Here is a 26261-nt window from a genome sequence, read left to right on the forward strand (position 1 = left end):
GTTTATCAGTCAAAATTTATGTTTGTTATACATGTGTAAATATTGATTTTGAATAAGAGTGTCACTTTAATAAAAAGTGCAGTAGAACTTATAAAACAATAATTCAACATACATGCATAATGAACGATGCAGCATGTTGGTAACGTGTATCCGACATTGCAATCTTCACGACTAAATATTTTGTGTCCTAAATAAATCGCGGACGCTTTCATTTTTTAACAGTTTTCTAAAAAAAATTATTCTGAAATATGGTTAATCAGAAGTTTTTATCTGTCAGGACGACTTCGGATTAACGGTGTATAAATGGTTTTAAAAAGTCGAGTGAGAACATTTCAGAAACAACATGTTCTATGGTTATTTGTCGTTCAGCTGCTTAACGAGAATACTGCGTAATTTTCAAAAATTAAGCTTTATGGGGTTAAGTATTCTATTTCCTCAAATTCTGCAAATTGATTGAGTCTGATTTTTGCACGGAATTTTCTAAATTAATGTGCCCATTCATTTAAACATGTTTTCAGGTTGCCATCTTCAAGAGGGTTTACCCGAAAGGAAGAACTACAATAACTAAATTCCATAACTGTTGACAGTTGAAATGAACCAGGAACATTGAAAACACATCACGTACATGCGAGAGGTTAGAACAAAGTACAATCAGAAGCAAATTTTTTATGACACTTAATTGTTTTATAATTATTACTCGAGTACCTTGAAGTGTGCAAGATGCACATTTTGCGATCTCATCCTCATCCTCATTTAAACAATTTAATTTTTAACGGACAGACGCCTATTTTTATCCATTCGTAAGTGAATAAAAGATATATCAATAAAGCCGTTAACGTATGGGCTTTATAGGAAGTTAAATCTGTTTTAATTGGTTGGTGTTATTACTGAAACGGAGGAGTGAGCTGTTGACAAATATAATTATTATTTTGGACTCAGTTTATTGGAACATATGAGGATGGTCGTCAGCGTGTGGTTCTCCGTCACCAGCTTGGTTTGGGCCGTGCTGGCGTGCGCCAGATATGTCCAATCAAAGAATAATGGCGATATTTATTCTTTGTTGATCGGAGACAATGGAACGGTTTATGTGGGAGAAGATAACGCCCTCGTGCAGTATGGGAACCGAACTGTTACAAAGGAAAGCATCGTGGCATGGGTCAATATTACATGCGGTGATAGGCTCCCCAGCTTTCCTTCCATATTTGACTTCGTTACCATTAGCGACGTGACTTATTTACTAGAATGTGGTTCAGGTTACAACCAAACATGTGTTCTAAGAAATCTAGCAAACATTTCATATGTCTCCAAACTTTATGATGTTAATAATGATAAGTCAAACTATTTTGGCAGCCCGATTCCGTCAATTGTAGTAAGTCGGCCTATTCAGGATTACGTGGAAATATTTTCAGCGATTTCATTTGACGTCTCATACCCATCTTCCTTTTATGCATTATCGAAAAGAATTATTCAAGATGATCAATTTAGCATTCACTACGACGAACCCATGAACCACAGAGAATTTTACATCAAACCGAAACCTGGCTTTTCTTTGACTTTTATTCATGGGTTCTATTCTGACAACCACAATTACGTGTACTTTATGAACAATCGGCGGTCCCCTCGCGGCGGCGACTACAGTGCATATATCAGCCAGATGTGCGCTGACGACTCGTACTTCTGGTCTTATATCGAGGCACAGTTGGAATGCAACGGCTATACCAACCTGACGTCAGCAGTCAACATAAAAACCACAGATGGACATTTTCTCCTGGCGGCGTTCGACGGTGACGACCGCCATCTAGGGTCTGTGTTATGCATGTACATCGTCTCTAATATAAACGCGTTTTTCGAGGAACAACATAGGAAATGCTTCCGGGATGCAGTTGGTTCCACGCCAGACTGGATACAGGGCACAGAGGAGGCTTGTACAGAGAAATTGGTGAGCAAGAAATGAATCTCCATCAAGTCAGCGACATCATTAATTGTTTAAAACTCATTCTCTTAGATAACCATTGCTATACTATGCCTAAAGCCAAAGTTTAACTGTTAAATTAACAAAACTGCTGAAATGCATTGGCTTAGCCTAAGGAGTCCTTTAATGCGTAATGCCATCAGCATATGTCAGAACGGTGAAAAATGAATTGAGTATATGCATACTTAGTACTTTGAATATGCTTATATAAAAGATCACCACCCCTGAATGATACGGCAACCTTTAGCAATGGGCAATTTAGTCAGGTCATTGGATAAATGAGGTAAACAGGCTTTATCTTTAGAAGGGTATTTTAAAGTGTTTGGGAGAAAGTCTGATATCCGCACCGGTTAACTTTATTATGATATCTCTCCCACTGTGTTTGATTTCCGTACCGGTTAACTTTACTATGATATCTCTTCCATTGTGTATGCTGTTCGTACCTGTTAACTTTACTATGATATCTCTCCCGCCGAGTAAGATGTCCGTACCGGGTAACTTAATTATGATATCTCTCCCACCGAATAAGATGTCTGTAACGGTTAACTTAATTGTGATATCTCTCCCACCGAGTAAGATGTCAAAACCGGTTAACTTTATTGTGATACATCACCCACTGTGTATGATTTCCGTACCGGTAAACTTTACTATGATATCTCTTCCACTGTGCATGATGTCCGTACCGGTTAACTTTATTGTGATATCTCTCACACCGAGTAAAATGTCCGTACCGGTTAACTTTATTATGATATCCCTCCCACCGAGTAAGATGTCCGTATCAGTTAACTTTATTATGTTATCTCTCCCACAGAGTAAGATGTCCGTCACGGTTAATTTTAATATGGTGTCTCTTCCACTGTGTAACATGTCCGTACCGGTTAACTTTATTATGATATCTCTCCCACTGTGTTATGTCCGTACAGGTTAAATAAATTGTGAAAAATAAAATCTCCCACTATGTATGATATCCGTACCGGTCGACTTTTTGTGGTATCTCTCACATTGTGTATGCTTTCCGTTCCGGTTAACTTTATAATGGCATCTCTCCCACTGTGTATGATGTCCGTACCGGTAAACTTTATAATGGTATCACTCCCACTGTGTATGATGTCCGTACCGGTAAACTTGATTATGGTATCACTCCCACTGTGTATGATGTCTATACCAGTAAACTATTTAATGGTATCACTCCCACTGTGTATGATGTCTATACCAGTAAACTTTATAATGGTATCACTCCCACTGTGTATGATGTCCGTACCGGTAAACTTGATTATGGTATCACTCCCACTGTGTATGATGTCCGTACCGGTAAACTTTATAATGGTATCACTCCCACTGTGTATGATGTCTATACCAGTAAACTTTATTATGGTATCTCTCCCACTGTGTATGATGTCCATACCGGTAACTTTTATTATGATATTTCTACCAGACTGTCAACGGAATCAAATGCGGCTTGTCGGGGAACAACTCACGTATCCTGGCTTCCGTCGCACTAGAGACGGACCGTCTGCTCCTTGCACGCACTGCAACCATCTCTTCCGTTTCTATGACAGCACAGGAACCGCACTCCGACATTATGGTGGTGTTCGGAACAACATCAGGCGAAATAGAAATGGTATATCAGTTTTCCTGCATTCATATAAGCAAATAAGCATCAACAACATTTCTGTTTCATCTTATGAATGAATCAATATGATTGTCAGATGATTAATGTCGTGGTAATTCAAGACAATGGTACAAGAAGAAAAACCGCAGTGCTGCTTTTAAGCAGTATTAATAATACATTTTTATATATCAGATCCGGAAATAATCGCAATAAAAACACCTCTACATTTTTACAGTTATTATTTAACGAATACTTTAACCGGTCCCGGCCTGTGTATAAGACGGCGGTGACGCCAACAGAGATCCGTGGACTGACTCTATCGCCAGGAAATGACATCCTCTACTTTTATCAGGAGACCAAGGTAAGTTAGACCAAAAGCGCTCTGTCCTTAAAGATTTTCTAGGTGAATACTCGTGACGGATCACGGATCTTAAATTCTGGTATTAAACAAGATATAGTCGTGATTTAAATTTATTTTCAATTGATTGGTATAACTAATCAAAAGATAAACAAGTCGTTAAAGAGACTCGCTCATGTTTTTGGACCAAATATTAGTTTTCCCGGTATTCATCTGAACACATTAATTTAATTATCATTTACCCTATGATATCGAAAGGAAAAAAATACGGTTATAGCTTCAAAAACTATTTTGGTTTAATTGTGGTTCGAACCCACGCAGGTAAAGTTAGGACAAAAAAAACCCATCAGGCTAGTCCACACGGCCACCGGGACTTTAACAAAAGTAGAGGATATGTTGATCTGTTAAGGGTACATTGATAATATCACAAGATAATGTCACTGAACCAATCACGCAATACTACAGCTGTAAAAAGGTGATATTTGAGCAAATATCAACATATGCTGAAGGGTTCCAGCTTTTGGTATTTCGTTTTAACACTCCTTATCAGTTGCCACACTTTAGTTCTTTATGAAAAAAGGGCAGTTTACAAACCATGAGCGAGTTACTTCAAATATTAGTCGATATATCGCGTAAATCTATATTTTGAATTTTGACACCAGGTTACCACGCTGTTTTTGGACGACTGTTCCGTGCAAACTGAATGCCGGACATGTGTGACGTACAACCTGGCACGTGAAAGCTGCGCATGGCTGACGGGCACGGACATTCCTGGTCGCTGTGTGAGCCGGTCTGCTGTTAAAGGGAGTGAGGCCCAAGTTTTCGAATATCACTGTCCCCCTGTTACGTTAAATGTAAGCCAGTATGAGATGTATTTTTGCTCAAGGCAATTTATAATCCTGGATGAACCCCAAAATATGTTCCAACCTAAAAAAAGGGGCTGTACTCCGTATGATAAAATTGTCAAAAACTGACATAAACTTGGTATTAATGTGAACAATGCATTGAAACTTACTAACTGAAGTACAACATAGCTTACAATCTATTTAAGTTTAGCAGTTATTTCGTATTTTTTCATTAAAAAAAATTACGGGGAATGTCTACCAGGTAGATTTATTCCTTATGCGTGATTGGCTAGTCGGTGTTATCCCGTGATAATACGAGGTAGGTGTATAGCTTAATTATGTCACCCATCTAGGGTAAGCCGTCGTAGCTCAGTGGATACGACGCTGGACTGTAATTTTGGCGACACCGGTTTGAACCCTGTCTCCGACACATTTTTTTTTTACATTTTGGTACTATTTTTACAACAATGATATCAAAGCGTAACACATTCTATTAGATAATTGTCCTGAGAATTGTTACAGAAAAATACTCTTTTTTTGTGCCAATCTGGTGAACAGTCCCTTTAAAACATCAAAATTTATGTTATCACACAATATTTTAATTAAATTTAAAATTTTAGAAATGTGAAGCTTTTATAAAAACTTGATTACTTAAAAAACAATTTGTTATACACAAAGATCAGAGAAGAGTGCCCTTTTCTTTCATGCTTTTCATTGAATAATGGAGTTTTATCAGTGAAATAACATTAGTCAAATTATCAATTTAATATTTTCACTGCAAAAAGGTTGCCTCAGTTTAAATAAAGAAATTAACAACAGCCGATTATAAGAAGAATGGTAGTCCTGTTTTCAAACAGTTTCTGGAACTTTAAACCTGAATGTTCGAACACGTCCATCATACAAACAAATTCAAACGAAAATAACTGTTCGAACATAAATACCAGCAGGCCCCAATTTCTCGAAACTTCTTAAGTCCCTTATAACAGGATTAAGCTAATCTCACCATTTGTGTTGTTCTATAAAATGTGTTATATTGACTTCTTCAAGAACTTTTAGGAACATAGATTCACAAATAAAACTTCATTTATAAAATATTTGCACCTAAACACGAGTGATAAAAAAATATAGGAAAACTTTTTCTCAGTACACAAAAATAGAAAATTGACAACTTCGTCATCAGCTATTATTTTGCTTGAGGGGCGTGCCACGGGTAGCGGCGTAGAAAAAAACTCTCAAAAAAGGGTTATTTAGGAAAATAAATTAAAATATTAATAAAATTCCAAAAACAAGCATAAAGAAACAGGAAATTGTTGATTCCAGTTAGATAGTTTAGTTTATCATAAAACAACACATGTTCACCAGTGTGCAACAAATATCCCCTCTCTCTATCTATATCTAGTGAAAATGTTCCAGAACATAATAAACAAATACTTAAGAACTTTCCTTCAAATTTTATCAAAATCTCAGCGCCTTATGCCCGAATTGGTCTTGCGTAGTATACACACAGATACAGATACAGAATCTTGTTATTAAATTTCTATTCATTGAAGACATGAAAATGCTGAAACATAGAATATGCTAAAAATATCATTAAGAAATACATATTTTATATCAATGAATCTATATCAAACAATGAAATACTGAATTTTAAATACATGTACATATAACAACATTTATCAAGCATGCATAAGCAAGTTAATAACGCTGTAACTCCCTCCACTGACAATGGGCGTCAACATATACAATGTTCCTTGTGCATTTGCATCATATCACTATAATTACCAGCAGCTTACAAACTTACTTACCTGGTGTCCCCAGTTGTCTCCGGCCAGAGGTCCGCTAGAGGGCGGGACGCGGCTTACCATTCAAGGGCAGTTTGGAGACAATGACACGGCCATATGCGTCTACATCGGCAAGGAAATCTGTCCACTCAAAGAGTTCTCACACCAACGGTCAGTGAGACAAAAACTGCGATCAATTACTTAGTAGTAGTATTTACATATTACATTGCACTATGCTGTTGGATTAATGCCCAAAGGAATCACATGCCTATACACCGGTTAATCTTTCTGTGATGCAGCATTAAAACAGAGAAAGGTTTAATATCTTTTGGCATTAAAACCACGATATGACCATTGACATTAATCGTTTGAAACAATCCACGTCCACGTCCAAATTGTTTTATGTAGGTTTCTTTACAGACTTATGTGCATCACCCCGGAAGTTTCTTGGGCGGCCAACATGTCAGTCAGTGTCCATGTAAGTCACCCGGAGATGCAAATCAAGGATCGATTCCGGCTAGCGCCGGTTTATGGAAAACCATTGGAGCCGGCGGTCATATTTCAATATGTGGTATTTATGCGTTTGTTTTCATAGTGGAGATAGCATTTAAAATAATGCGCCTTTTTGGTTAAAAAACGTTGTCTAAAACTATAATCTAACACTTGATTGATGTTCGACAAGTATTCTTAAAGAAGAGACACCGACAATGGTGAATATATTATCCTAAGATAAGCTTAACCTTATCATTGTTTAACCGTAGGCTCCTTCATTGGACCCCGACCAACGACCACATGTTCGGATGTCCGGTGACACACAGCTCACCTTGAGCGGCCGCTTCTTGGATGCGGGGTCCGTGCGCTCCGTTCACATTGGCGGTCACACTTGTATCATCGGAGACCAAGATGTGTAAGATGCTAGCTTTTATAGCAGCCATATCATTGTTAAAATAATTATTTGTCGCCATTTTATGAGTTAAGACAGCAGCCCGAAACATCTTAAGACAAATGGTAAGCCTTTATAATTAGATTCGAGCTTCTCATCTCATGAATGTACATCTAAACAAATGAGGTTCACCTCCTCCTAAATGCTACAATACAGTTTAAGATTCGGACATTCTTCACATCCTCGATGTCGCCACTAGGGAGTCTTTGTAAGTTCTAATGTGAATTCAAGTTAACGACGTAACCGAAGCAACCCGAATTTTCAGCGCGACTCCAGACATTCTGAAGTGCCGGACACCTGGACAGGCCACCCTGGGGGAGCACAACCTCACGGTGACGTTTGACCGCATGAACTTGACCGGTCCGCCCGTTACCTACATCCCCAACCCCGTCATCGCAGAAATACACCCAACTGTTTCAATTGCTAGGTAAGAAAATACAGTTGTGTTATCACCAAAGTTTGATGTTATCGTGCAGTTTCTATCATTCTATGTGCATTCTATCATTTGTGTGGTTACTTTGCTGTATTTATTATCGATAGAATGCAACACTCCAACCTCGATTTGATCATGACTTTAATTCCGAGTTGTGACATCTTATACTTCATTTTATGGTGCACACAATGAATCGTTTTCCTCTCAGCGGGGGTATCCTGGTAACGGTCAGCGGACAGTGGTTGGCAGGACTAGGTGCTGGACTCGGTCTGGTTGTCAATGCCGAAAGCGGCCAAATATTGACGGTACATTATTGATAATAAATCGTACATTACTTATGTGTATTGTTATTGTTTTGTTCTATTCAGTACACTACAGTGGAACTTTTATAAAAAAACGTTTTTTGTATATTATACAGACGAACGGAAAGTGTGCACATAAGGATGATGTGTTGGTATGCCACACCGGAAGTGCCGCTGTAGACCGACTTCCGGCAACAGCAATCGCGGTTTTGATGAACCCGTATGCCGCCGAAAACAATTTAAGCGTCATAACCATCCGGAATGACCCGGAACTTGGTCATGTGAACTATACACTTTCCATAATGAAGGATACCGATATTGAAATAAAAGTAAGTACCGCTATCAAGCATTGATATGGCTAAAAACTGACTCGGCAGGTCTAGCGGCTGGCGTCTGCATTTTTATTTACTTTTCATGAGTAAAAACATCACTAAAACATATTCATGTACTTATAATGTTTTGTTCAGGGTAAAGGAATTACGGGTATTCCGCGAGAAAACTTCCACTTCCGGGCCGGTCTGTCGGCGATTTGCACCGTCACTCATAGGACAGGTGCTGCTGTGTGGTGCAGGGTTAAGCACAAAGATGTCCAGACAAGCAAAGGCCTGATACTGCCTTTCAAGGTCGGTCCGCAAACTCGTGTAAACATTTTAACTGAATATACATTGACCGTCAAATCCCATTGAGTATTACCGTGTCATGCGTTTGCTTATTACAAATTAACAATCGTTATGCCTTAATCGAATGACGGGAAATCACGAGCCTGTTAAAAAATTATGTGCTATTTTCCCGCTCTAGGGCACAGTGGGTAACAGACAGTATGAGCTTGGGACGGTACGAGTGGAGCCGCTTGCGTCAAACTTCGACACTTATCTCGTCATCGCCGGCTGCTCCCTCGGCAGTTTCATCATTGTGGTCGCCATCATCTGCCTCGCCACCAAATGCTACACGTGAATAACGGATTTGCTATTTCTAACTCTAATCACAGCATACGCATATTAAAAGTTGCAACTTAAGAAAGTTAATAACTCGAAGTTTAGAAGTTGAACGTCTATTATTTATTGTCATTTTAATTGGTAAACATACGTCTAGTTTGCCACATTTCATCTCTTGAATTTCCTTCCCTGTCTTTTTACGGTATGTATACTGTCGATGTTCAATCGTATGTGAAAAGCTGGATGCAAACATTATTGACATATCTACTGCTGTATTTTATCACAAAAATTCACATCTAATCTGCCCATGCACACATCTGTACTGAGATAACCACATTTAATCTGCCCATGCACACATCTGTACTGAGATAACCACATCTAATCTGCCCATGCACACATCTGTACTGAGATAACCACATCTAAACTGCCCATGCACACCTCTGTACTGAGATAACCACATTTAATCTGCCCATGCACACATCTATACTGAGATAACCACATCTAAACTGCCAATGCACACATCAGTGCTGAGATAACCACATCTAAACTGCCCATGCACACATCTGTACTGAGATAACCACATCTAATCTGCCCATGCACACATCTGTACTGAGATAACCACATCTAATCTGCCCATGCACACATCTGTACTGAGATAACCACATCTAATCTGCCCATGCACACATCTGTACTGAGATAACCACATCTAAACTGCCCATGCACACATCTGTACTGAGATAACCACATCTAATCTGCCCATGCACACATCTGTACTGAGATAACCACATCTAATCTGCCCATGCACACATCTGTACTGAGATAACCACATCTAATCTGCCCATGCAAACATCTGTACTGAGATAACCACATCTGATCTGCCCATGCACACATCTGTATTGAGATAATCACATCTGATTTGCCCATGCACACATCTGTACTGAGATAACCACATCTAAACTGCCCATGCACACATCTGTACTGAGATAACCACATTTAATCTGCCCATGCACACATCTATACTGAGATAACCACATCTAATCTGCCCATGCACACCTCTGTACTGAGATAACCACATCTAATCTGCCCATGCACACATCTGTACTGAGATAACCACATCTAATCTGCCCATGCACACATCTGTACTGAGATAACCACATCTAAACTGCCCATGCACACATCTGTACTGAGATAACCACATCTAATCTGCCCATGCACACATCTGTACTGAGATAACCACATCTAATCTGCCCATGCACACATCTGTGCTGAGATAACCACATCTAATCTGCCCATGCACACATCTGTACCTTCATTTCAAGAATCTGCAATTGCTCACCTCTGCACCGCATTTTCTTATGTCTTATCTGCCACCTCTGTACTAAGATTACCATATATAACAGGGCTTTTTCTATAGTACCCACGGGTCCGACTATCTGACCCATTCCCAAAGCAAAATATAAGATATTTTTCCCAATCTTCAGAAAAAAATCCTAATCCAAATTTTTTTAGAAATTCTTTTAACCTGTTTTGGTTTATTTTCAACATTTTAATAAATTATGTTATGTTAATTTTTTTTTTGGTAATTGAACTCAGAATTCATTGATTTTCATCACCTTCAGAGATCTGAAATATGCAATATAATCTGTCATGATTTATTGCAATAGATATTTACACCCGAAGGATTGATATTTCAGCTATTGTGGGTCTTTTAAAGGGAAAATAAACTAATATTAAATCATTTCCTAATTTGCAGGAGACTAGACAGCTTTTTCTTTTAACTGTAAAATTTCTCAATTCCGGCATTTTCAAGACGCAAAATTTTCAAAAATGTCTAGGGTCTTTTTCCTAAAATGGGCAGAAAAAGCCCTGTATAATCTGTCCTTGAACACCACTGTACTGAGATAACCATATCTATCTAATCTGGCACCTCTGTACTGAGATTACTATATCTAATCTGGCACCTCTGTACTAAGATTACCATATCTAATCTGCCCTTGCACCCCTCTGTACTGAGATTACCATATCTAATCTGCCCTTGCAAATCTCTGTACTGAGATTACTATATCTAATCTGGCACCTCTGTACTGAGATTACTATATCTAATCTGGCACCTCTGTACTAAGATTACCATATCTAATCTGCCCTTGCACCCCTCTGTACTGAGATTACCATATCTAATCTGCCCTTGCAAATCTCTGTACTGAGATTACTATATCTAATCTGGCACCTCTGTACTGAGATTACTATATCTAATCTGGCACCTCTGTACTAAGATTACTATATCTAATCTGCCCTTGCACCCCTCTGTACTGAGATTACCATATCTAATCTGGCACCTCTGTACTAAGATTACTATATCTAATCTGGCACCTCTGTACTAAGATTACTATATCTAATCTGCCCTTGCAAACCTCTGTACTGAGATTACTATATCTAATCTGGCACCTCTGTACTAAGATTACTATATCTAATCTGCCCTTGCAAACCTCTGTACTGAGATTACTATATCTAATCTGGCACCTCTGTACTAAGATTACCATATCTAATCTGCCCTTGCACCCCTCTGTACTGAGATTACTATATCTAATCTGGCACCTCTGTACTGAGATTACTATATCTAATCTGGCACCTCTGTACTAAGATTACTATATCTAATCTGCCATTGCACCCCTCTGTACTGAGATTACTATATCTAATCTGGCACCTCTGTACTAAGATTACCATATCTAATCTGGCACCTCTGTACTAAGATTACTATATCTAATCTGGCACCTCTGTACTAAGATTACCATATCTAATCTGCCCTTGCAAACCTCTGTACTGAGATTACCACATCTAATCTGCCCTTGCACCCCTCTGTACTGAGATTACCATATCTAATCTGCCCTTGCACCCCTCTGTACTAAGATTACTATATCTAATCTGGCACCTCTGTACTAAGATTACCATATCTAATCTGCCCTTGCAAACCTCTGTACTGAGATTACTATATCTAATCTGGCACCTCTGTACTGAGATTACTATATCTAATCTGGCACCTCTGTACTAAGATTACTATATCTAATCTGCCCTTGCACCCCTCTGTACTGAGATTACCATATCTAATCTGCCCTTGCAAACCTCTGTACTGAAATTACCATATCTAATCTGCCCTTGCAAACCTCTGTACTGAAATGACCATATTTAATCTGCCCTTGCAACCTCTGTACTGACATTGACAACATCTTATCTGCCTCACACCGCTGCACTGACATCGCCAACATTTTTTCTGCCCTTGCACATCTCTGCACTGACATTCCCAACATTTGATCTGCCAATGCACACCTCTGTACTGACATTGCCAACATCTAATCTTGCCTTGCACACCTCTGTTCTGACATTGCCAACATCATATCTGCCTTGCACACCTCTGTATTGACATTGCAAACATCTTATCTGCCCTTACACATCTCTTCACTGACATTGCCAACATCGAATCTGCCTTTGGTCAGAACACCTCTACACTGCCATTGCACATCTCTACCCTGTCATTGCTCACGTTTAATCTGCCAAGGTACACCTCCGCGTTACCATTACTAACGTTACATCTGCAATTTTTACACCACTGTACCGCCATAGCACAAATTTAACCAGCCATTGCACGCATATGCACCGCTAATGCTCACATCAAATCTATCATTGCATGCACATGCATCGCAATTGTTCACATCTTATACGTTATTTGACATCTCTGTACCACAACTACTCTCATATAATCCTCCAATATTTCTCACAGTACCGCCATTGTTCACATTAAAAATATAATTTCTAATATCTGTACTTTCATTTTAATTTAAAGCCATAGCCCGTCTTTGTTCTACCGTTGCTCATATTTTATTTCAATCGCCTTTCTGTGTATCACCATCGCTCAAATATGCCACTTCTAGTTTATATACCGTCGTTGTGCACATTAAGCCTGCCTTTTTCCTAGTATGTTTTGTTTGCTTTATTGATATTGATCACAATGTATGATTGTCAGTGATAAATTATGGGACGAGCGGTACTGGCGGGGATTGGGTATTATCATAGACCACGATAGTCTGTAAAAGAACTTTGTATAGCATTGCACAACATTGATAAAGTGTAAGTGTTCTCGTTATATAGGCCCAATAAGAATGTTACGTACGAGCCTTACCGGGTGAGTTACCGAAGGGGGACGGCCGGAATCATGGACCTGGAGGGACTGTCTGAAAACCAAACATCCGAGACTGCGCAGAACAGGCAGAACGGTAGGAGGGTACATGGAAAAAATCGGATGCACAAAGAGTGGCCTTAGTCTGTTAATTAATCGATGTTGTCATACATTGTATCATTATTGTTTTGAGTCATTAACTTGAATATTTATTACTTGAGTCATACTGCATGTCATGTTAACTAAAGCTCTAACATCGTTTACGTTTAGTGTTTCCCTGATTAATGTTAAATCTAAGGGTATGGTGTAGTATTCGAAATACACGTTGTGATATTGAAGTTTCAGGGAATTTCATGTGTGTAGGATTTTTTTGTTTTAGATTACCAGAGACGTGTCGGAGAGCTACTTGGGGCGGACGGAGGCGCCTCCAAAGACACTACGCCGTTACTGCAAGTCTTTGATGACGTAACGTTGGCGACCCTCCTAGAGAAGGGCTTGCTGATTGATAGCGACCGCCTCGTGCTGGGGGAGATGGTGGGGCAAGGTGGGTTAACAGATCTAAGTGTTTCTAACAATGCGTATATAAAACAAGCTTCAAGATTACTTAATACAGATTAACATATGAATGTGTAAAACCATGCAACAGCGTCCACTCATGGTACATACATACACTAATTTAAATTATGCTTGTAACATATATATTGGTATGATCGTTAAATATGAACCAAATTATTCGGACCAGATTGATGCTTTATTGACAGGAAATTTTGGTCGAGTGTTCAGAGGGTACCTGCGTACAGTTGGAGATAAGGAAGACATGACGGTGGCGGCCAAGACTATGCACAGTAAGATATATTATAGCCATACATGCAAATTCTTCATAGCTAATACCCTCTTACTTCCGATACATGACCCATATGATTGACAACACAGATCTAAAAAGGAATTAGCTCTATTTATTCTAAAAAGCGTGATGCTTGTATTTAGGAACACGGTGTACTATTGACTCCAATCCGTTCATCCTTTTTGTCATGCCAGTCTTTGAATACTTTATCTTACGCAATGAAAGGTAAATACTCGTAAAGGGTCTGTGAGCTTTGAATGATCAGTTCCTTATAGAAAAGTCAAATGGGCACCAGACTTGACAACATAATCTAAACGTTTGGGTGCCCACTTAACGTTTTATAATATATCGTGCTATGGTACAAACGGCGGCAAAAACTTTACACCCGACATTATCTGTCGACAGGAAATAACCCACAGGACCTGGACGTGCAGATGTTTGTGAAGGAGGCGCTGATCATGAAGGACTTCCAGCACAAGAACGTGATGACGCTCATTGGGATCTGTTTTGGCATTGAGTGTCTCCCTCTGGTCGTGCTTCCCTTCCTGGAGAACGGCGACCTCCTAAGCTACATCCGGGACGTCAACAGGGTGAGTACGTAAGTGTCGCCGAGAGTTTGAACCACTGAGTATAAACGCTATTATCTGTCTTTAAAAGGTACTTGATATTTTAATTTTTGTGCACCCCATCAATTGAATTAGAGGGACTCGTTCATGGTTTTAAAGTGTTTTATTGCGAAATAAAGTGTGGCAAATAAGTAGGAATGTTAAAACTAAGATATTGACAGCTGTTAACCTTACAGCAAATGTTGAGATTTGCTCAAATATCGTCTTAGAAGACCACAATTTTCAAAAGCGATACTTACGGATTTCAGCGATTCAATGTTTGGTGACATTATCAATGATGTTATCAATGTATTTTTAAAAGGTTAAAATATACGCCGCCTTTGTATAAGTCCGTGTGGCATTGTGGTTTAAACGTCGGTTTTCTAAACAACATTCTTTCCAGCGTGGGTTCGCATTTTTTCTGCATTTTTGGTTTCATATTTGGAGTAAAGAAATTATAAAATAAGATTTTTGGATGCATTGTTTTTTGTCCAAAAACATAAGCGAGTCCCATAAACTGTCACTGGTACACGCACATGCGGACATCAATAAAACATCCGATACGAATAATATGCTAACTAGGTGTCCTCCGTTTATGTTTCAGGAGCCTACAGTCCGGGATCTGACGGTGTTTAGTGTTGATATTGTGAGCGGAATGGAGTATCTGGCTGACCTCAAGTTCGTGCATAGGGACCTTGCTGCGAGGAATTGCATGTGCGTAGCTGGGCCATCATTGGCCATACTCCTACTGTCGTAATATAGCCTGATAACGTTGGAGAATTGTTTCGTTATAACCGCTTCGTTTTCGCGATAATTATCTAATTTTCTATTTATAGATATCATAAGACTAAAAACAGGCTTGAAAGTCCCCAGAACTGCCACCTGTTACCTTTTCATACCGTACAACAATTGTGAATTTTGTGGTCTAACAGTGATAAAAACTTTCGTCGAATTTTCGTCCAGACGTTGACAATTTAAACAAAATTAATAGTAGTACGGGTGGGGTTCGAACCCACGCGGACATTCGTCCATTGGAACTTAAGTCCAACGCCTTAACCACTCGGCCACCGTACTGTTGACAGTAACCACTTGGCCACCGTACTCTTGTCAGCATAGAAGAGTATATAACAATACATATTTAGTGTGTCCGCGTATGTGTACGGAAATATTTTGTCGCGATCACAATCTAACATCAATCTGACGCCAGGTGTTTTCTGAGCAATAATGTCATATCTCACTGACACTGACAGCTTCACTCCATAAACAATGCGAGATGTGTGAGTAACACATGTTACAGTAGGCAAAATTAGATTTATCAGAGAAATGCTAAAAATGATGTTCTAAGCAGGGGCGCCTCAAGGATTTGACGTTATTGGGCAAATAGGCTCCTGGCGTGGTTGAGGGATGGTTGGTTGCTCCTCGCAGGTACATTTTGGCTTATTTTAGTATGAAGTGGTACATTTTGGTGTAATATATGCATACTTTTCTACCATTAAGAGGGGGAGGATTGCTAAGTGCTGTTGGTGAAATGTGCATTTTTGCAAGGCGGAACACGTATTTAAAATCTACCAACATACTTCGTTAAGATGCATACTGACAAAAAAGGCATATGTAACTTTATTGAAACTCAAGATTTAGTACGGTTGGGGAAGGAATCCACGCGGACATTCGTCCATTAGAACTTAAGTCCAGCGCCTTAACCACACGGTAATGCTGCGGTATAACGTATTTCAGCGATGTTTTGTAAATTTTATTGACTGTAATATTAATGCGCTACCGATCGATAAAAAATCAATTAATTCAAATATCCAAGTTTATTAGATACATTTTTTCATCTCCATTATTACGAAAACTCGTACATGTTTAACCAACATGTAAACCGTATAGAAAGGAATTCTACCGGGATTAATGATTTGAGAGTTATAGTAATTTTATTTATGTCTTAATATGTTAGAATGTATTGTTTTCATTTTATACACGTAAAGGTCATTCTTAATGAAGGTGTCTGACTTTAAATAGATATGCGCCGTCAATATTTCAATCTAACGTCAACTCAACGTCATATACGTCAGTCTAGTATCATACAACTATTGTCATATCTTGACTTCCCCAGGGTCGGGGACGACATGACGGTGCGGGTGTCCGACTTCGGCCTGTCACGCGACGTGTACGAGAAGGAATACTACAGTGCACGTGACAAGACAACTAAACTTCCGGTCAAGTGGATGAGCCCGGAGAGCCTCGAATTCGGACATTTCAGCTCCAAGTCAGACGTGGTAATGCCTCGAATAGTTAATAGTTTCTACTGTACTATCATACTATCTACGAAACCACTCAGTGTAGAATATTGAGTTTAAGGTTATATTTTATACTTCATTCTGATAGAGAAAGTTATTTCGCCTCATATTTTGTATGTGAATTGACGCTAAACCCACTCATGAGGTTTAGATTCGCTGTCCAGCTAAGGCGCTTTTTGTTAACCGTCAAAGAGTCGAACTGCATTATGACAAGATAAAGGAAAAAGACGGGATCTAACTTTCATATTCTTTATATTTGCACTAGAATAATCGATTGGTAGTTAAAGCCATTTTCTATTACATATACCAAATTTAAGCGTTTTGTATATTACAGTGGTCGTTCGGTGTGACACTGTGGGAGCTGTTGACGCGCGGGATGTGCCCGTATTCTGCCGTCGACAATTGGGACATGATGCGATTCATCAAGGATGGACGCCGCCTCGAGAAGCCGGACTTTTGCCCGGAGGAAATGTAAGATTTCAATGTTACATTTCGGGTGTCTGGTTCCAATTGTTGACCATTGTAAATCATTTAAAATCGTTATTGCGTTGGTAGGGTGCAAATAACTACAAAGTCACGTTAAGATTTTAAAAACAAACTATGATATGCATATTTACTTATTTTACAAAGTCCTTTATGTATACCTTATCCGGTCACCACCCACAGGTACCAGATCATGTTGCGGTGCTGGTCTTGGGAACCAGAGGCACGCCCTACATTCGCGGAGCTTGCAACAAACATCCCTGAACTCCTCCGTCGCCTGGAGAGGGCTTCAGAGAAGCGCCGTAGACTGGAGACCAGCCGCGAGTGAGGCCCAACACTTCATCTTCATAGCCAACCGCGAGTGAGGCCCAACACTTCATCTTCATAGCCAACCGCGATTGAGGCCCAACACTGCAGTGGCGACTAGTTAAAGCACTTATGAAACATACATGTAAATAATGTTTGATAGGCGTAAATGCCGACGTGACTATTGGTTTTGGTGTCATTGTGTCGGTTTTTAATTCAGTTTCAATCCACTGTATTTATCTAAAACACTGCATGATCTCAATAATGCTGCGCTTCACGACATATTCTGAATGGGCTGTAATAGTATCAAAATTCCCTATAGCAGACGTTAATACTTTGATAAATTCAACTGATTTTTCCCGAACTAATGTGACTTTTTGTACGAGTTACAGAAGTAAGTAGCTGTAACCTTTTTTGAACACATGGAATTTAATGTTAGTATCATGTCACGTGCAGTCCTTCAAAATCAAAAGGCAGTTATAATCTTGAATATGGGCATTAAGGCATGGGTATATTTTTATTTTCATAATCATCGTGTACATATGTTTATTTTTGAGGCGATTGTAGATACATTTTTCAAATTATACTTAAAAAAACATTTTTGGACATTAGCAGCTAGATGTATATATTAATGACTTTCAGAAAGCTCTTAACAAATTAGCTATTTATTTTAGAGAGTTTTTAACTTACAAAACTATCCTTTAAAAATCGAAATCAAATGGTCGAAACAACCGAGAGCTTTTGAATTTAAATATCTGGCACGCTACAAGCATACTACATTCACTATGGTCTGAACGATGAAGAAAACACATGTGTTGAAACGCATATCTAGATACAGGTAGTTAACAACTATAACAGACTGTACCCTCGTCTTCGGAGTCAGTAGGAACATTGTGTTTAGGGGCCTTGCTGACTGACAGTCAGTAGGAACATTGTGTTTAGGGGCCTTGCTGACTGACAGTCAGTAGGAACATTGTGTTTAGGGGCCTTGCTGACTGACAGTCAGTAGGAACATTGTGTTTAGGGGCCTTGCTGACTGACAGTCAGTAGGAACATTGTGTTTATGGGCCTTGCTGACTGACAGTCAGTAGGAACATTGTGTTTAGGAGCCTTGCTGACTGCCAGTCAGTAGGAACATTGTGTTTAGGGGCCTTGCTGACTAACAGTCAGTAGGAACATTGTGTTAAGGGGCCTTGCTGACTGACAAAGGGAATACTGGCTGAACTCCTCTAGGATTATTTCCCTTTCACAAAGACATATGAGGTCTGTTTTATTCAGAACCTATATTGGAAGATGAAATAAACAGCTAATAAACACTTGAATGGCACCATTAGTAGCATGTATATGTATAAATGTAGTAGTGAATAGAAAAATGTTAAGAGAAATGTTTCATAAGTATTTTGCTCTAGGAAGATTTTGGTTGAGTATAAAACAATTTAGTATCATAATTGGTAGAGATCGGGTTATCTTAACACGATACATAATTTGACAGTTTTATTTCGAATGCATCATATACTAATTAAAAGGAAAACTACAAATAAATCAAAGTATATGTGTAACTGTATGTAGGCACGATGAACTTACTGATTAACATTAATCACTAAACAAAAAATGAATATCACAAGACACAGAACAAGTCATATTGCACATAATGACCAGAAAAAATATTCAAGGGTACGAAATGAACAAGTAGCAAAATGAACATGTACATCTTGAGTATAAATGCGAAAAATGTCAAGTGAAATGTTTCATTATTATTTTGAAAAAAATACTAAGATTTTAGAGATGAGATTTATTGTAGGTACAAAACAGTTCTTTAAGCTTCATTATATCAGATCGTCTTTTGTACAAATTCTGCCATCGACCAAATTCAATTGGCAGTTTTTGGTTTCATGATATAAAAAGTATCAAATATTTTGTATAGCGAGACGGAAATTACTGATTATGATTAATTTTGCATTTAAAGCATTTGGGAAATATATGACGCAATCACTGACTACAACTGTGTCACCTGCATATTAAAGCATAAATAATTTAAGGTAAAGCCTTTAGCCATCAATTGTACTTGATTTATATAAAGTTTTCTCCTTTCCTGACGCCTGATGCACGTTTGAGAAACCCCTTCTGAAGTCATAAATTATGTTTTGGAAAATATTGATTATAAGTTTTAAAAAAGGTCAATTTATATTTGTATTGATTAATTTCTGCCATAAACTTACTCACCATACAAAGTAAAATGCCTGTTTGAAATCCACAGAATAGCTTTTTTTATCTAATCAAAATGCAGAATATCGTTCAGGCTCTTCAGTATGAACATGTCATGTACTGTTTAAAATTTGTTACGAAACCCTGCATGGTTCTCGATTATCAGTTAAGAGTTCTCTGAATAGATGTTAAATCTATTATTTAAAATGAATGTAAAAAGTTTGTCTAAGCAACTTAAAAGAGATATCAGATCTATAGTTTTCAGGGTGTTATTTTTTCGACTTTATTTTTTATATTTTTTTTACAAATTTGTTTAATAATGCCTTCCGTCCAACCATTTGGAAAGTATCCACTCCATATAATGTCATTAAAAATTCCACATAGACATGAAGCATAATGTGTACTATGGATTTATTGTGTTCATTAAGGATACTATCATCATCCGATACTTTACAATTAATTCCTGCTCAATAAATGACGCATTAACTTCTTCATTCATGTACTTTGGATAGTTGCATTTGCTTGCATGATTCTTTCACATTGCAAATTATCATTGTTTAAATTAGGATTACCATTGCAATTTATTCAATAAATGTCATCTAAGGAAGAAATAAGGTTACTTCTTTTAAATCAGAGTTAATGATTCTCCAAACGTTTCTAGGGTCAGATCTTTTTATGGCTTTTAATTGATTAATTTTATTTGAGTTAAACTTTTTTCTAACGGAATGCATCGCCGTCACATGTCTTTGGCGTTGACCCTGTGCCATTAAACTGGGTTAATGTTTAAACTTTTAACTACTGAACTTGTTTCTGTAGTTTATCATATAAATATATATATATATATATATATATATATTGCTTGCTTATATTTTAAGTAATGCTTATATACTTTAATGTTCCGTACTCTGTGGCATTCACCATTAAACCAGAGAATTTAGCGTGGTTCGTCAAAGAATTTCGGATACCTGTAGATATTCTTAACACGCCGTAGAATAAACACAGCATTGGCAAGTGTTGTTTTCTTAATTATTAAAAGTTTTTGCGACTTCTTGCCGCAAGGACAGTTTGTTATATTGTATAATTCATGAGTGTGTTGACGAGGTACCGGGTACTTAAATTGTACCTGGGTATCGGCCGAAATGAACATGGCACGCGCGGGCACCCAAGTACATGCCGCTGCTCTTCTTAGCTAAAAAACCCATACGGGTTATACTGGATAAAACAGTAGATCACTAGATCACAATAAAAAACCTTGTTAACACTCTAGAAGCTAAATGTGTACATGTACTTATAAATATATCTTTAAATTTTGACAGTAATCATAAGGCTTTTAACATCCAGTTCAAGTCTGAATGTCGGGTCAAAATGTGAACTTAAAGATGCACTCTTACTCCCAAATAAGATTTACCACAATTAATAACATTGATTAAATATTCCAAACAGGATGAATACATGTCGAAAACAATGGTTCTTATGAAGGCTATCGAGTTTAATTTGAAAGAAATGAGCATAACACGCGGTATTTCTACCTTATGAAACTATCGTAGACCACAGTAACTCTTATAGCATTCACCAATCATTTAATATTTTTTGCGCTTTCTGCTATTAAATACACGGTTTACGATCTTTTGTCAGTAATTAATATTAATATTCATAAAGTATTATTTAGTAAATAGTTAAATGTTTATCAGTCAAAATTGATGTTTGTTATTCATGTGTATTGATTTTGAGTAAGAGTGTCACTTTAAAGAATTAAAAATGTACACTGTTTAGGTCTACGTTAGCATATGTTTTATACAAAATATATGTCAAAATAAAGATGTGGCCATATCGTAGATTGTAGATGCTAATAGTTTTATGGAAAACATTTTTACACAATAAAGGACATAATGCATGACCTTGGTAAGAATATTTATTGCAATGGACTGTATACAAAAGTTGTTGTTATTCACAAGTGTGCGGAGGGAGCGCCGTGCTATGTACCATGAAACTAAAATCTTCTCATTCATTTAAAACTCTATTCAGTTTGCCATGTTTTAAGAGGTTTTCCACGAAAGGCAGAACTATATTCGGCTCTAAGTTATTTCCATAACAGTTGACATTAAACCAGGAATATATTGAAAAGAAATCATGAACAAGTAATGGGTCAATACAAAGTACCATCAAAAGTAATTGTTCTGAGGCACTTGTTAATTGTTTGATAATTAAAATTCGAGTACCTTGAAACGCGCAAGAGGATCATTTGGCGACCTTATTCTCATCCCCAATTTCACAATTCAATTTTGAACGGACAGACACCATTTAATATTTTTGTAACTGGATAAAAGCGATATCTGTATTAGTGCCTTTTACGTATGGGCTTTATAGGAAGTCAAATGTGACTCACAAATTGGTGTTGTAGCTTCAACTAAGAAGTGAGCTGTTGGTTGATTTACTCACTATTTAGGGTTACATTCATTGTAACATATGAGGATGGTCGCCAGCATGTGGTTCTTCATCGCCATATTAGTTTGGGCCGCGCTGTCTTGCGCCCGATATGTCCAATCTCAGAACGATGGCGAGATTTACTCTTTGTTGCTAGGCGACGATGGAACGGTTTATGTGGGAGAGAATAACGCCCTCGTGCAGTATAGGAACCACACTGTCACAAAGGAAAGTATCGTGACCTGGGTCAATATTACACGCATTGAAAGGCTCCCAAACTTCCCTTCCATATTTGACTTCGTTACCATTAGCGACATGACTTATCTTCTAGAATGTGGTTCGGGTTACAACCAAACATGTGTTCTAAGAAATCTAACAAACATTTCGTACGTCACCAAACTTTATAGTTTGAACGATGACAAATCAGAATATCTTGGAAGCCCGATTCCGTCAGTCGTGGTAGGTCGGCCTAATGATCACGATCCTGATCACGTAGAAATGTTTTCAGCGATTTCGTTTGACGTCGAACACCCATCTTCGTTTTATGCATTATCGAAAAGATTTATTTGGGTTAACGGTAGTCGATTTATCATTCAGCACGACCAACCCTTTGGCCACGGAGAATTTTACATTAAACCGAAACCGGGCTTTTCTTTGACTTTTATTCATGGATTCTATTCCGAGGAACCTGACAACCACCATTACGTGTACTTTATGAACATTCGGCGGACCACTCACGGCGGCGGCTACAGTGCATACATCAGTCAGATGTGCGCTAACGACACGTACTTCCGGTCTTACACCGAGGCGCGGCTGGAATGCAAGGGCTATACCAACCTGACGTCAGCGGTGACCATGGATACCGCAGATGGACATTTTCTCCTGGCGACGTTCGACGGCGACGACCGCCATCTAGGGTCTGTGTTGTGTATGTACAACGTCGCTAATATAGACGCGTTTTTCGAGGAACAGCATAGGAAATGCTTCCGCGATGCAGTTGGTTCCACGCCAGACTGGATACAGGGCACGGAGGAGGCTTGTACAGAAAAAATGGTAAGCAAGAAATTAATCTCCACGAGTCATCAAAATCCGTTATTGTTCTAGAAATTTATGTAAACGCTATGTCTTAAGAGATTGAACTTATTTTGACTCAGTCATTTTAAAAATAATTTTTTACTTAAATGCACATTGCTATACATTGGATCTAGCCAAAGCTTAACTGTTAAATTAACAGAACTGCTGAAATGCATCGCTCAGCCGAAATAGTCCTTTCATACGTAACGCTATCAGCATATCAGGATGGTGAAAAATGATCATATGATAAAATACTTACATAATATTATGAATTTGATTATATTAAAAATTCTCCTACCCACAATGAAACGTCCACTTTTAGCAATGGGTAATATTACCATGGCATGCAATAAGTATGGTGAAATGGGCTAAAGCTATAGAATGGTCGTAAAACCAGCCCCAGATCTTCTAAGGGGCATATCAGGATAGTGAAAATGATAAGATCATGTAATCTTATAATTATGAATGTGTTTATATTAAACAATCACAGCCTCTGACTTTGTACGTCCATCTTTAGCAATTGGTAATATAAATAATGACATAAAATATGTAAGATAAACCGGGTTACAGCTTTGTATAGAAGATACCTTGTTGTCCGAGTAGATTATTCGTGATATAAGACCCAGATCTTCAACTCCTACCCCGGAGTATTCTACACTAACATTCTTAAGTTATGGTATACGTGCAGTCATAAGGTTTGCTTGACTGTGTATGATGTCTGCACCGGTCATCTTAATTATGATATCTATTCCACCATGTTTGACGTCCTAACCGATTTACTGTATTATGTTATCTTTCTCACTGTGTATGATATCCGGAACGGTTAACTGTATTATATCTCTCCCAGAATGTATCTTTTCCGTAACGGTCAACTGTATCATGATATATTTCCCATTGTGTCTAATGTCCGTACCGCTTAACTTTATCATCTCTCCCACTGTGTTTTATGTCCGAATCGATTAACTTTATTATGTTATCTCTCCCACCGTGTATTTTGTCCGTACCGGTCAACTTGATAATATTATCTTTCCCACTGTTTCCAATGTCCGTACCGGTTTACTCTATTGCAATATCTCTCCCACTGTGTATTATATCCGAATCAGTCAGCTTAATTATGTTATATCTCACACTGTGTATTATTTCCGTACCGGTCAACAATTTTATGTTATCTCTCCGACTGTGTATTATATACGTACCGGTCAACTTTATAATGATATCTTCCTCACGGTGTATTATTTCCGTACCTGTCAACTAAATTATGCACCACTCAATTGTAACCACGCCCCCAGGTCCGGGGAATAGCGGGGACTTTGACTTTCGGTCCAGCGGAGCCCGGGTAAAATACCCGACCTGCGGGGACGAACTGCTGGTAAAATCACCGCCAAATGCCCCCGCACCCCAGGGACCCTAGGTTAGGCACATTCCTTGCTATTTTTGGTGCGAAGACAAATCCACCGCATTCACCAGGCACTGCGGGGCCACCTGGAAGGTAAAAACACGGCCCATTTCCCCGGCCATCCCCGGTATACCCCCGGACCTGGGGCGTGGTTATAATTGACTGGTGCATTATGATATCTCTCCCAGACCCTCAACAACATCAAATGCGGCTACACGGGGAAAAACTCGCGGATCTTGGCATCAATCGCACTGGAGACAGATCGTCTGCTCCTCATGCGCACTGCAACCATCTCCTCTGTTACCATGTCAACACAGGGGCCACACTCCGACATTTTGGTTGTTTTCGGAACGGCATCCGGCGATATAGAAATGGTATTTGTGATTTCCTGCAAATATATAAGTCCAATAGCAGCAACAAGATTTCTGTTTTTATCTTACAAATGAAAACATAAATAAATGCCGTGTTCAAGTCAATACAGTGGTATAGAAGAAGAAAAACAGATTTCATGAAAATGATACACATTTTCATTTAGTATACACAGTCATTTTTTTACAGTGTGTAAAAGAAACAGTTTCTAATCAGATCTTGAAATATTCTCGTGTTTTACAGATATTATTTAACGAACACTTTAACCGGTCCCGGCCTGTATACAAGATGGCGGGGACGCCAACAGAGATCCGTGGACTGACTCTGTCATCTGACATCCTCTACTTTTATCAGGAAACCAAGGTTGGTCAGATTGTCCCACAGCGCTCTGTTATTTTGATGCATTTAACCGCTAGTTTATGATTGTGATTGCTCGCGACGGATATCACACTTAAATGTTAGTTCACAAGATCAAATCTTGATCAATATCTATTTTTAATTGATAAACATAACGAGTCGTGAATATTTGTCCATATATCGCATATATCTAAATTCTGAATTTTTTCATCAGGTTACCACGCTGTTTTTGGATGACTGTTCATTGCACACCAAATGCCAGACATGTGTGACGTACAACCTGGCACGTGAAAGCTGCGCATGGCTGGCGGGCACGGACATTCCTGGTCGCTGTGTGAGCCGGTCTGCTGTTCCAGGGAATGCGACCCACATTTTTGAGGATCACTGTCCCCCTGTTACGTCAAATGTAAGCCAGTATGGGATGTCCTTTTGCTATATGCAATTTGAAATCCAGAATGAGCCCCCAAATATGTGCCAACCTTCAAACGCAACAGAGAAAGAGAAAACAACAAGGTTTAAATACACACTTACACAAATTCACACAATAAT

The 26261-nt window shown here is 38.6% G+C and overlaps 1 protein-coding gene and 1 non-coding gene across 3 annotated transcripts; one reads left to right on the forward strand and one right to left on the reverse strand.

The window, feature by feature from the left end:
• The first annotated feature begins 207 nt into the window (after window positions 1-207).
• LOC128218304 (hepatocyte growth factor receptor-like) lies at window positions 208-19209 on the forward strand. 2 transcript variants are annotated; one of them, XM_052925952.1, is made up of 21 exons: window positions 208-417; window positions 519-1939; window positions 3408-3593; window positions 3820-3945; window positions 4605-4796; window positions 6606-6739; window positions 6989-7139; window positions 7330-7475; window positions 7777-7938; window positions 8153-8249; window positions 8363-8575; window positions 8714-8869; window positions 9045-9196; window positions 13325-13449; window positions 13732-13896; window positions 14114-14197; window positions 14602-14786; window positions 15406-15515; window positions 16915-17077; window positions 17433-17569; window positions 17765-19209. In XM_052925952.1, exons 2-21 carry the CDS (start codon window positions 953-955, stop codon window positions 17907-17909), a joined length of 3816 nt encoding a protein of 1271 aa, XP_052781912.1. In that variant the 5' UTR covers window positions 208-417; window positions 519-952; the 3' UTR covers window positions 17910-19209. The 2 variants fall into 2 exon arrangements, with proteins under 2 accessions (XP_052781912.1, XP_052781913.1); XM_052925953.1 differs by having other exon boundaries at window positions 208-389.
• On the reverse strand, window positions 15793-15875 carry Trnal-uaa (transfer RNA leucine (anticodon UAA)). Its single transcript has one exon. It is a non-coding gene; the product is annotated as a tRNA-Leu (tRNA).
• Window positions 19210-26261: the final 7052 nt, after the last annotated feature.

Source organism: Mya arenaria, chromosome 14, assembly GCF_026914265.1.
Source record: "Mya arenaria isolate MELC-2E11 chromosome 14, ASM2691426v1".
In the NCBI taxonomy this organism is placed as follows: domain Eukaryota; kingdom Metazoa; phylum Mollusca; class Bivalvia; order Myida; family Myidae; genus Mya; species Mya arenaria.

Bases quoted from the DNA above. Each gene is read 5' to 3' on its own strand.
- LOC128218304 (XM_052925952.1), top strand. From the start codon at position 953: ATGAGGATGGTCGTCAGCGTGTGGTTCTCCGTCACCAGCTTGGTTTGG. The intron at 9,197-13,324 runs GTGAATAACGGA...CTCGTTATATAG, and splicing joins CTCGCCACCAAATGCTACAC to GCCCAATAAGAATGTTACGT. The intron at 17,078-17,432 runs GTAATGCCTCGA...TGTATATTACAG, and splicing joins TCAGCTCCAAGTCAGACGTG to TGGTCGTTCGGTGTGACACT.